The sequence below is a fragment of the Choloepus didactylus genome, chromosome 9 (assembly GCF_015220235.1).
Source record: "Choloepus didactylus isolate mChoDid1 chromosome 9, mChoDid1.pri, whole genome shotgun sequence".
In the NCBI taxonomy this organism is placed as follows: domain Eukaryota; kingdom Metazoa; phylum Chordata; class Mammalia; order Pilosa; family Megalonychidae; genus Choloepus; species Choloepus didactylus.
The window spans coordinates 91,822,142-91,834,782 of NC_051315.1; the positions used below are offsets into that span (position 1 = coordinate 91,822,142).

Sequence of the window (12,641 nt, forward strand, 5' to 3'; positions counted from 1 at the left end):
TAGAGACAGAAAGCAGAATAGTGGTTACCAGGGGTTGAAGGGATGGGGAAATGGGGAGTTATTGCTAAATGAATATGAATTTCAGTTTGGGATGATGAAAATAGGCTGGAAATAGTTAGCAGTGAAAGTTAGATCATTTTTTCATGTACTTATTATCAAGGAATTTTCCACTTAAAACAGTTAAAATTATTTTTATGTTATGTATATTTTACCACAATTATAAATGAATTAATTATTTAAAAAGAGAGAAGAAAAGGGGATAACCTAGTACTTTAATGACCTGTTAGAACAAAACCAAAATTCATTGGAGGAAGATAACAAAATCCAGAGTTTCGCAGTGCATCATCCACAATGTTTGATACCCAATTTAAAAAATTATTGGACATGTGAAGAAACAGGAAAATATGACCTATAATTAGAATAAAAATTAGTCATTAGAAGCAGATCTATAGACAACCCAGATGTTGAAATTAGCAGAAAAAGATGGATATAACTGGAAAACCTAAGGCAAACTTCAAGGGAGATATGGAAACTCTAAGAAGAACCAACTGGAACCCATAGAAGTAAAAAATACAATGTCTAAAATTTTAAAAAGTCACCCAGAAACTTGAGCCATGGTGCTAGGATAGGAAATAGTGCCCTCTGCGCTCATGTGGAAACGGCTCAGAAAACTCAAGGACCGTGGGTTGACCCAGCTATTATGCCTGATGAGTTATGCAGTCTGAAAAATCTAGAGACTCTAAGCCTCAAGAACAATCACCTGATGAAGGTGCCATCTATCTTTGGGCAACTTTCTGCCCTCAAGACCCTGAGCCTCTCTGGGAACCAACAATGAGCACCACCACCCCAAATATGTAGCCTACGGCAACTGGATGTCGTGGATCTCTCTAAGAACCAAATTCAGAATATATCTGACATAGTCAGGGAGCTGCAGGTGATTGAACTCAACTTCAGTCAGAACCAGATATCTCAGATCTTAGTGAAGATATCTTGCTGTCTTTGCCTGGAAGAGAACTGTCTTGAGCTCAGCATTCCTCCACAGAGTATCCTCAGTGATTCCCAAATCTTTCTGCTTGCTGCGGAAGTCAATCTTTTTGAGAAAAAGTAGCTTTGCAAACTGGAAGGCTATAAGTACATGGAGAGGTTTACAGCCACCAAGAAGTTTGCATGATGTTCTCCAGGAGCATGGGAACCAAGATACTGACTTGGGTCCTCTGTTGGAATCTGGCTGAATCAAAGGTTCCTGTCATTGTCAAGGATGTCTGTAATAAGGAGGTGACACTCCAGGATATTTCACTCAGTGATTTTTTTCCTTTTCAGGGTTCACCTCAAATAAGCTAAAAGAAAAAGGATAGGAAGAGAGAGGAAAAGTCCTCCATTTTGAGCCATAGTTAGAGCAATGGACAGTGCTGATTTTTAAAACCATCATTAGTTTGGCTTTCATAAACCAGTTGCTAGTTTCTATTTATATGGTGAGGGAGTGCTACCTGATAACAGAATAGCTTCATGCCACAGCTTGCAACTGCATGTTCATAAAGTCAACTGCCATTCCGCCTTTGTGTTAATACTTCATATTTTTATGAAATTCAAATAGTTTGTGAAATGCTGCTATGGTAAGGATTTTTTATTTTATTCCAGTGCTTCAGGTCAATTGCAGTGTTTATCCTTGACGTTTAAGATGTATATAATATATTACTATCTCAATTAAAAGGTTGCTTTGTCAGAGAAGCACCAACAAAATACTAAGAGATGATCTTTAGGGTTGCAGTGGCAAATTCTTTACAATTGCAGATGCCTTGTGGGAGAGGTCTCTGAAGAGCTAAAGTGGTATATGCAACACTTGTAAGACAAAAGGAATTTTAATAATCAAGATTTTCTTGAACCTTTGTTACAAATAATATCATTTCTGGTAACCCCTTTCCCTGTTTGTGTTTATAATCTTTGCTGGTTTGAATCTGTTATGTATCCCATAAAACACTATGTTCTTTTAATCCACTCTTGTGGGGGCAGACCTATTGTGGGTGGGATCTTTTGATTAGGTTGTTTCCATGGAGATGTGACCCACCCAATTGTGGGTTGAACCTTTTGATTAGATTATTCCATGGAGATGTGACTCCACCCATTAAAGGTTGGTCTTAATTAGTTGACTGGAGTACTTAAGAGAGCTCAGGAAGAGAAGGAAAGCTCAGAGCTGACACAGACCGAGATGCTTGGAGATGCAGACTTGGAAGAACTGAAAAGAGGGACACGAATGGACATTTGCAGAGTGGGGTTTATGGTGTCAGTATTCATTATTTGCAATGGATGGAGGTGGCCTAAGGGAACATTGACTGATGAATGGAAAGGGAACTGTGGTGTATACATACAATGGAGAATTGAGCTGCTACAAGAAGGAGTGAAGTTGTGAGGTGAATGGATGTTGAGGACAGTATGTTGAGTGAAATAAACCAGAAATGAAAAGAAAAACATTATAATGCCTCATTAATATGGATTAACTATAATGTGCAAACTCTGAGACCTGAGCCTGAGACCATAGGTTATCAGGGGAAGGCATATTGTAAAGGTTCCTAGACTGTAAGCTCTTACAGCAGTTATATCTATTCCTGAGTTATAATGGTTATTTCTAAATTCTGAGATGCTGAGCTCTTTGTGGATAACCTGGTTGGTTCCTGGAACTTTTGGGTATCTGTGTATGACACATGAGACTCAGAGCCAGAGTCCAGCAGCTACTAATGTTAGCATTACCCCACACAGCAAATGTTAAGGAGTCTGAAAAAAAGAGATCAGCCTTCAATTAGAGATATGAACGAAATGGACTTGGTTAGGACTAAGGTAAATCAGACTAAAGGGTAAAGGACAATATTGGCGGTGTTTTTAAAACTTCAACTTCTGTGTGAGGCCAAAGAAAGAGATGTTTATTAGGTGTGAACCTATATTGTTTGTAATACACTGTATGATTTAACTTGAATGGTCAGTTTATTCAAACAGCATAATTACATGGTACGTTGAATAGGGAATGAAATCTGGTTAGTTTGTACAGGCTAGTGTGAAGCCCCAGTATATTCCAGAGTAATTTGGACAGAGAATAAAAATGTATTGGCAAAGCCCCCTTGAGGGACTGGGGAAAAATGTGTAAATATTAAATTTCCCACCTGGTGAATTGATGATATTCTCACAAGCATGGGGAGCTACCAATTGGGAAGGCTGAGCCCTCAGTCTTGGGACTTGCTCTTACAAAGCTTGTTACTGCAAAAGAGAGGCTACACCTGCTTAAAATGGTGCCTGAGGGTCACCCCAAGAGAACCTATTTTGTTCGTCAGATATGGCCTCTCTTTTTAAGCCAACACTGCCGGTAAAATCACTGCACTTTCCCCTATGTGGGACATGACTCCCAGGGGTGCAAATCTCCCTGGCAATATGGGATATGACTCTTAGGGATGAGCTTGGCCGTGGCATCATGAGATTGAGAAAACCTTCTTGGACCAAAAGGGGAAAGACAAATGAAACAAAATAAAGTTTCAGTGGCTGAGAGATCTCAAATAGAGTCAAGAGGTCATTCTGGAGGTTGTTCTTATGCATTGATATTTAGTTTTTAGTGTATTGGAATAGCTGGAGGAAAATACCTGAAACTGTTGAACTGCAACCCAGTAGACTTGATTCTTGAAGATAATTTATAACTACATAGCTTACACTGTGTGACTGTGTGATTGTGAAAACTTTGTGGCTCCCACTCCCCTTTATACAGTGTATGGACAGATGAATGGGAAAATGAGGACAAAAAGTAAATGAATAATAGGGAGGCATTGGAGTTATGGGATGTTTTGGGTGTTCTTTTTTACTTTAACATTAATTCTTATTCTTTTTTGTGTGTGGTAATGAAAATGTTCAAAAATTGATTGTGGTGATGAATGTACAACTATATAATAGTACTGTGAAGAATTGATTGTATACCATGGATGATTGTATGGTATATGAATGTATCTCAATAAAATTGAATTTTAAAAATTCTGAAAAAAAAAAAAGTCATCCAATGCACTTAGAAGTTTGGGTAATGAAAAATAAAGTGTCAGTAAACTTGAAGATAAGTTGAAAGAAACTATCTAAACCTAAGCACAGAGAGAAAAAACAACAATGAAAACAGAGCCTCAGTGACTTGTAACAGTATCAGGCAATCATATATGTGTAATTGGAATTCCAGAGGAGAGGAAAAGGGAAATGGGGGAAAATCTATGAAGAAATAATGGTCAAGTTTTCCAGATTTGATTAAAGATTCTATTTTACACTTAGAGCACATTTCAATTCAGAAAAGCCACATTTCAAATGTTCAATAGCCACGTGCAGCTAGTGTTTATTTTATTAGCTAGTACAGGCTTATATAAATCAACTGCCAGTCAGCTACAATCTATGATATTTATAAGTGGTCTAGATAGAGAACTCATGGTCCTTTATAACCCTGGAGGGAAGTCACTGTATCCAGAAATGGACTCTGATTATTCTATTTCTAGAAGTATCAGGATTTGTCATCAAGATAAACCCAATTTTATTATCACACTACCAATTTTCATTTGGAAGAGCCTCAGAGTTTTCCTACAGTTGAAGATAAATCTGAACAGTCAGTGTGTAAATATACCCAAGTGGTATTTGAGAATTTCAAACCTTTACAGTGACCAATGGCTCCACCAATTGTGAGACAGCTTTTCAGTTTCCTAAAAATACTGCTACTCAGATTTCTCTGTAAATATTTGTTGGACAAATGCTGAAATGAATCAATAGCCCACATATCAGTTTTCTGATGCATAAACAAAATATTTTCAGCCCTAGGTTAATAAGCCTATGCTCATTTGCATGCTTGTCTTCTATTTAAAATGCTTTTGCATTTCAGCAGAGTTCTCTTTTTCTCTATTCTAAGGTCATTCTTTCCATTAGACTATAATATAAATCCCCTTATTTTCAAGAATAAAACTAATTTGCCACACCATGCACAATGAGCTGTGTTCTCAATTTATAATGTATCTCATCAAAACTGAATCTCAGCTGTGATTTGTAGAGGAAGTGAGGTGAAACCAACCTGCACGTAAACATTGTTTGAACACAAACATTTACAGACTTATCATAAAATTAGTTTTTCATCTTTTAAAGCAGGGTTTTTCAAGGGGAATGGTGTCACTCATTGCCACTCCAGCAATCTCTCAGGGAGCAGGATGTTGGACCACTGCAAAATCAGAATCTCTGGAGGTGGTATCTGAGAACTTGCTTTTATAATAAGCACCAAGGAGGCCTCACACACACTAAACTTTGACAACCACTTCCCTGCAGCAAGGTTCCATCTTGGTATAGCTAAAGATAAAATTGCATACTACCATTCAGATCTGTTTCATGACTGAAGCAAATGCTGTTTCCATTACTTATTTACTCTGTTCACTCCTTCTGTTGAACTTTCATTGTGCCCTGTAATTTCCCTTAAGTAAATTTTAAAGGGTACTCATCATTCAGCCTATAAAAAATATGCTGTGCTTTGTTAATATTAGGTTATGAATGATGGATTCGTTTACATTTGTCATGTATGGCCTAATGTCTCAAATAAATTGAACAGGGTCCAGATTATATTCTTTTGTACTTTCCCCATGTGTATTCCTGTAATGTGTGTGACAGTGTCAGGAAAGGTGGGGTTTTTGTTTGTTTGTTTCTTAGACGCAAGCAGTGGTTCTTCAAAAATGAATTATATTCGGATCTGCCCCCAGGGAGGTCATAGCCTATGCAAGGCAGGGGTGAGGGGCAGACGTGTAAGCCTTCTGTTACAGTATAATGCATTATGGTTTTACAAGGTACAGTGGGAGTACAGAGAAGAGGTGTAGAGCAGCTGTCTGGAAAGGTGGCTGGGCTTCATAGAGATGATGAAGTACTCTGTTTGAGCATAAGCCACATTAAATGAGAGAAGTGAAGTGATTCCCACAAGGTCATCCAAGACATAAGGATGATCTGAATTTGGACCTCCCAAATCCAAACCTGTACTCTTTCCATGAAACCCAGCTTTTTCCAAGAACCTGGCCTTCAAATGTACACTGGGCTCTATTTTTTCATTCCCAAAGCTCTCCCTGGTAATAAGAAAGATGTTAAGGGAGATACACTTCCTTTTCAAGCCACTAAGGTAGCATTTAATTCACTCTAGCAATAACTAAATAGGAACCTAACTTTAAAAGATGCTAAAAGCAATGTGCTACTAATATATTGCTGTATCTATTAAAGCTCCAGAGAGAATCTGATTCCCTGGATTTTAAATATTGTTGACATTATGACAATATTTCCTGATTTAAGCCCTCCATAAATTAGATTAATTATTGTACCTGTTGTCACTTCATTCTTTCCCTATCTTCAGTCACTCTGCTGCTTTCATTAATTCAGAATAAAATACCACCAGACATTAAAGTAGCATGTAGAGATAGGTGAATTGCATTTTTATAGCTTCAATATAAAGTTGTACTTAAAGATGCCTAAACCTTTACTGGAATTTAAAAAAAAAAAAAGTCTGCTCATTTCATGTAAGCCTCTTAATAACTTTCCTGGATAGTTATGAGTGAGGAAACTAAGGCTCAGAGAGATTAAGTGTCTGGTCCTGGGTCACTCTGCAAGAAATTACCAGAGCCAGAAATCAAGCCCAGATCTTTGACATCGAATGAGAAGCTCTTTCTAGTATGTTTCCTAGACATCTGGGAATTCTATGAAGTTTCTTTGTTTCCAATGAAAGGCATTATTGCCAACATGTAAACAAACAAACAAACAAAAATGTTGGCATTCTCCATCACTGTATCGTCAGTGTTTTCAGTTTATCACTTTATGGTCATTATCTGGTGTTTCCTTACAGAAGGCAACAGACTACTGCAACAGAAACTATCCTTAGATGGGAACCCCAAACCTATCCATGGATCAGCAGAGAGGTCAGACTGCCTGCAGTGGTCAGCTGAGCAGCCTTGTAACCCAAGCAAGCCTAAGGCAAAACCATCTCCTGTTAAGCCCAATGCCCCTGCAGCTCATCTTGAAATAAAGCCAGATGAGTTGGCAAAGAAAAGAGGTAAAGTGGTTTCTCTTGCACAAATGATTCAACATACTGTGCACACACAGAAAAGTGCCTGAATGACAGAATCTTCCAAACGATGCGACTTAGTGAAGAGAGGTGCAAAGGAAATGGTGTTTCTTACTGTGACTCACATAGATTGAAAGGTAGATGTGGCTCCTTCCATGTTAATCAAAAGTCTCAAATATTTTGGCAGAACTACATCCCCCTTCTCTGCCCTTCTGGGACTGTTTTCCTCTTTGTAGTCCTGGTTAAACTTGTACCACAAATACCTTCTCCCTTCCTAGCTTATAAAGCAAATGTTAATGCAGGAGCTTTTTTAGAAATGTGAACGCTGAAAGGGACTAACGCTTCCTTGATATACATATTCTTAACTTGCCCTAAATGAAGATGGTGTGTCTTCTTCAGAGCTGATCTTCCCCATGGAAATTGAGTTTTGTGTTAGAACTTTCAGATACTGGATCACTGAAGAGGGTTTTACATTTGACACACTATTTTTTATTGTTTTTTTTTTGTGCTCTGATATACTTTATGCATAACTGGTATTAAAAATGAAAGGGCTAAATCACTTCCTTTCTGATTCCCAGAAGATTAAATATTTTTTCTCATTCTGCCTTAGTTGTATCTGATCTTCCCTGGCTTTGGTTTGATATACTTTCTCACTTCTAAGAATTTTTTTCTTTCTTATAAGAATCACGTCCTTGTTGGGATAAGTACAGTTTGCCTATTTGCTCTGCACTATCTGTAAACCCTTGTGGCGGTTTGAGGAAATCAGGCAGGATTGGCGCCCGTAGAGCTGCTCTAAATGCTGCTGCTATAATTACAGGCCTGGCTTGGGACCGGTGGGGCCAGAGCCAGCCAACCTGACAACCAGGCACTGATGTTCCATCCACTCTCTGGCTTATGTGCACCTCTCCCACTCTCTGTGTCATTTTCCTCTTCTGAAAGCCCTGCTGGTTTTCAGCCACACAGAATGGTGTTTATAGAAAGAGCCAGCAGCACAAGGGGTCTTTACATATATCAGATTCAAAGAAACTGCCATTGGCGATAGAACATAATCATCAGAGCCTCTTTCTGGAGAGCAAAGAGTTCAGTACGCCCCAAATGGCCTGGCCAGGGAAGCCCACTGGTGAAAGCTCAGCAACTCAGGTCCATACAAACCACCCACACTGCATTAAACTTTGTGTGATAACACTTGGTGTGCTTCTTGACAGAACATTTTTTTTTTTTTCATTGAAAAACAGACAAAATCCCTGTTTTGGTGGCTTGTTTTGTTTTGTTGTTTAACTCATCAGTAAAAAAATAACATGCTCAAGTTAACAGTTTTTTTCTTGACATTAATTTAGGCCCAAATATTGAGAAATCAGTGAAGGATTTGCAACGCTGCACTGTTTCTCTAACTAGATATCGCGTCATGGTCAAAGAAGAAGTGGATAGTTCAGTGAAGAAGATCAAAGCTGCCTTTGCTGAATTACACAATTGGTGAGTAATTTGACTTAGGAACGGTACATTTATGGTACTTGAGTTCCTATAGGTAAAAGCATCATATGGAAAATGTTGTTTTTTTAATGCATAAACATCCCCGACCTACTCTCCAGCAGATTTTTTAAAGCTCTTCAGACAGGAACATGTATCTTGGGAGTAAAAAAGATGAGAAAGTATTTGAATAAAAAGAAACTGATACACATAATCCACTGGAATTTGAAGTTGGCCCCAAAGCATATGAATGATGTAGGATAGAACCTCAACAGAGAATAAAACCTCAACAAATGATATTTTTCACAAACCCCTGGAAGTTAATACCATGAATGCTACTAAGGGAGAGAAAAAAAAAAAAAAAACAACAATTGTTTTCTAACCTTATCATTATAAAATAAGAAAAACATCCTTAATGAAACTCAGAAACACATTAAATAAGATTAGTGATGGACTCTAATTAGGGGGGGTATTTTAAAGACTAGATTGAAGAAATAGAACAGTGATGAGGTTTTGATTCTGCCTTGTCCTACAACTGATTTTGATTGAAAACATCTCTTTGAGCCCTTACATTTGCTCATGTCCACAATTGGAATGAAATGTCTATATGTAAAGGTTGAGTTACTATTAGTAGAAAAATGTTCTCAGTGTGTCATTCAGGTCTCTTTCAGTTTCAAGTGACAGAAACCCAAAAGAAAATTAATTGGCTGATGTAAATAAAAGCTCCAGGAGAAGATTCCTTCAGGCAAATTTGGTTCTAAGCTCAAATTATGTCATTGGGACTCAGTTCCTCTCCCTCCCTCCCTGTCACCTTCTCTCCCTCCATCCCTCTCTCCCTCTCTCAAGGTCATCCACAATCTCCTGGATTTGCTTATTTTTGGATTCATTCTTAGGCATAATTACTCCACGTGTCAACAAAAATTACTTCTGGCAGTTCCAGGCTTTTGTAATCATTAGCCCCTGTGATCTGAGGAGAGAAGGCTTTTTTCCCAATATTTCCAAAAAAATCCAAGAGCTAATTCCCTTGGGGTGGGTTGAGCCATGTGTCATCTGAACCTTTGCCAGCCAGCGGGATGGGGTATTCCCATTAAACAGGCCAGAGTCACATGCCTAGACATGGGGTGAGTTCCATGTGAACCCCATGGACTGAGATTGAAGAGCGGTGGTTCCCCAGAGGAAAATCAGGGCGCTAACACCAAAAGAAAGGTGAAATTGTAGGACAGAGAATACCCATGTCTGCAGTGCCCAGACTCAAGTAACACATTTCCTGTATCTTACTGGCCTCCGATGAGTCTGGAATACGACCACGTCTTCTGCATATTTTTCCTTTTCCTAGCCCTTGCTTGACAGTGGTGTGGTTTTTGTTTGTTTGTTTGTTTGCTTGCTTGCTTCTTAGCAGAAACTGATTGTGGAGTTCTGTAAAACTATGAATTAAGCCTAATATTAACTTAATCTAAAAGTCCTGACTTTTAAACCATCTGCTATATAAAATATAAGGTCTCAGGATGCAGAAGACACCAGGGACTAGAAGGAAACCATCTCCTTCAGTTATCATTGAGACTCTCAAAGACCCTCAGAGATGAAGTGCCATTTACCTCCCACCCAGACATGATATCTGAACCTTACTTGAACTCTTTTCTGATTAATCAGATCATAACTTAGTTGATTGTTCAAAGCAAACTCTAAGAATATGTTTGCAAGGACTCAGAGAAGGTAAAGGTGGTATACAAATGGGAGGTGTGGTTATTATTGTTGGTTTTGTTTTATTTTATAGAAATGACTTTTCCAATCTAACCTTAAGTATGTTGCCCTAATACTTAAAAACACACCCAACTCGCAGCCCTATTCTCCAGAGCTAGAGTCAAAAAACTTGTTCTGTAAGGGGCCAGCTAGTAATATCTTAGGCTTTGCAGACCATGCAGACTCTCTGTCACTACTCAGCTCTGCTATGGTGGCAACAGAGCAGCCATAGACAAGGAAAAAAAGGAAGCGAGCCTGACTTGGCACATGGAGGTAGTAGTTTACAAACCCCACTCGAGAGGCATTGGTTAGCTGCTCAGAGCACTCTGTCTTATCCTTTTGTGTGGCATTTTAGAATAAACTCTTATTCTGAGGTCTCTTTATGATACCTTCCATCTTAGTGACTCACACAATAATTGACAAAGTGTAGCAGTGACCTCGAATTACCTCTCTCTTCTCCAGCTGCTCTGGTACTTTTATTTTTATTTTTTTATTTCATCACATGGCTTGTGAGACATCTTGAGATTTATAACACATTCTTTGAGTGTTTCTTTAGTCCTCAACAGCTGAAAGCATGGGGCCAAGAAAGTCAGCACCCAAGGAAGTTGTATATCTTTTGCACTGCCTTTAACTCACATTGTGTTTCAAACTGATGAGAAGGATCACTTCTGAATGAGCTCTGCCAAGCAGTACTACTGTTTAAAAGTCACCTACTTGGCAGAATGGCACTTTTCCTCCAAAGTGAAGAAAAAGAAATTTATATCATTTTCAGTACGCTCTTGTTGCAAAATGAGTGGATGAGTAAACACCAGCACTTGTTTTCTAATCTAACCCTTACTAAAAGTGATCCCAAAATAATGGCATAAATATTAACTTAAAAATAAAACCAAAAAACTAAAACCAACTGTTTGCATGCATTTCTGCCAAACAGAAAAACTTTACCTCTGTTCCAAATAAGCCTGCAACCCAGCCAACACGGTGATGTGCTGGAATAAAGCCTCTCATTTTCTAAGAGGGAGAGAAGGATGAATTTTGTGGATTGTGGTGCCCTTGAAAAACATCATGTTGCAGAGTTGAGGAAGGTAGCTTCCAAGTTTCAAAAAATGAATCTTTATTCTTGGTGTGAAATCCTGCACTCTGGGCATTAGAGAGAACCTTGAATGCAGCCCCATTCACTTAGTACAGTTATAATCTGTAAGGCGAATCTGGGTTTGGAGGATGTAGGACAAGTCCTCTGGAGATTTCCAAAGCAAGTGCTGATTTTGGGACAGATGTTAACTCATCTGGTACGCAAGCAACATGGACATAACACGTTCCGTGTCTAGTTCCTCTTCTCTCCTTGGTTTGGGCCACCCGGTTCTCTTAACCCCAAAATACTCAACCGGCTTTGCATGTAGTTTAGAAATAAATTGAAGCCCTCAGGTAAGAAAGTCTAAACGTTCACTCTGATACCAAAGTAGTTGCATTAGGAGGTGAGCCCTGCCTGACCAGATTCCACAAAAAATACTGCTAGAATTCATGGGAATGATGATTTTGCAGGATTGTGAGAAGGCTAAGTTCCACGTGAGCAATGAGCACACATCAGGGTAAAATGAACTAAATGCTTATCCTTCACAATCAGGCTGTGAAGAATACCTTGTTCAGTACAGTTGTTGAAGAAAACCACTAAGTAGCTAAAACGTAAAACCAAAGTTGGCATTCATACAGGACACGGTTACATAGGGCTAAACAACCATAACATATGGCATTCTCATTTTCGCAGAAAGAATTGGGGATTTGGGAGAGGAACGAAGATATACAGTGCTCTCACAATATGTCATTAACAGAAAATAAATTTTGCAACATGAGCATCTGTGTGAAAAGTCACATCAGGAACTAACGTGAAACAGCTGGTTTCTTTTCAATATGATTGGTCCCCTATCATAACTGGAAAATATTCATCCTTCAGAATCATAGCTGCCAAAATTAATTGCTTTGTGTTCAAACTAGTCTGGCTTCTCATCTTGAATCTGTGTTTGTGTGTGTGTATGTCCAAGTTGATTCTGAAGCCTTAAAATGAGCAATAAAACACGATATTCAAAAAACGTTGAAGAAAAAGAATAATACTTGATAGTTCTGCCATATGCTCAGGGCGAAAGTATTCCAAAATAGAGTTGTAAAAATTCTTTTTGGTGCTGTTGTCATTTTAACATCGAAGTAAAGGCAGTCTTAGAGAAAACGGGAGCCGGTGATGAGCCAATAGGGTAGAGAGTGCTGGGGATACAGGTGGGGGAGCAGGGTTGCAGGTTGGGGGGTGGAGCAGGACTATATTTGCAGGCTGCTTTGCTTTCAATAGGAAAGGGAAATCAGTTAC

General features: G+C 38.7%; 1 protein-coding gene and 1 pseudogene across 6 annotated transcripts in view; both read left to right on the forward strand.

Moving 5' to 3' along the window:
• SPATS2L (spermatogenesis associated serine rich 2 like) overlaps nt 1–12,641 on the forward strand; it is a 194,604-nt gene that overhangs the window by 152,330 nt on the left and 29,633 nt on the right. For 5 of the 6 annotated variants that reach the window (XM_037849410.1, XM_037849411.1, XM_037849414.1 and 2 more), the window contains 2 exons: nt 6,863–7,069; nt 8,419–8,554. In XM_037849410.1, the coding sequence (XP_037705338.1) occupies nt 6,863–7,069; nt 8,419–8,554 (343 nt within the window). The remainder of the gene's footprint in view (nt 1–6,862; nt 7,070–8,418; nt 8,555–12,641) is intronic. The other variant, XM_037849415.1, reaches the window with a different exon arrangement.
• On the forward strand, nt 316–1,507 carry LOC119544188 (annotated as a pseudogene).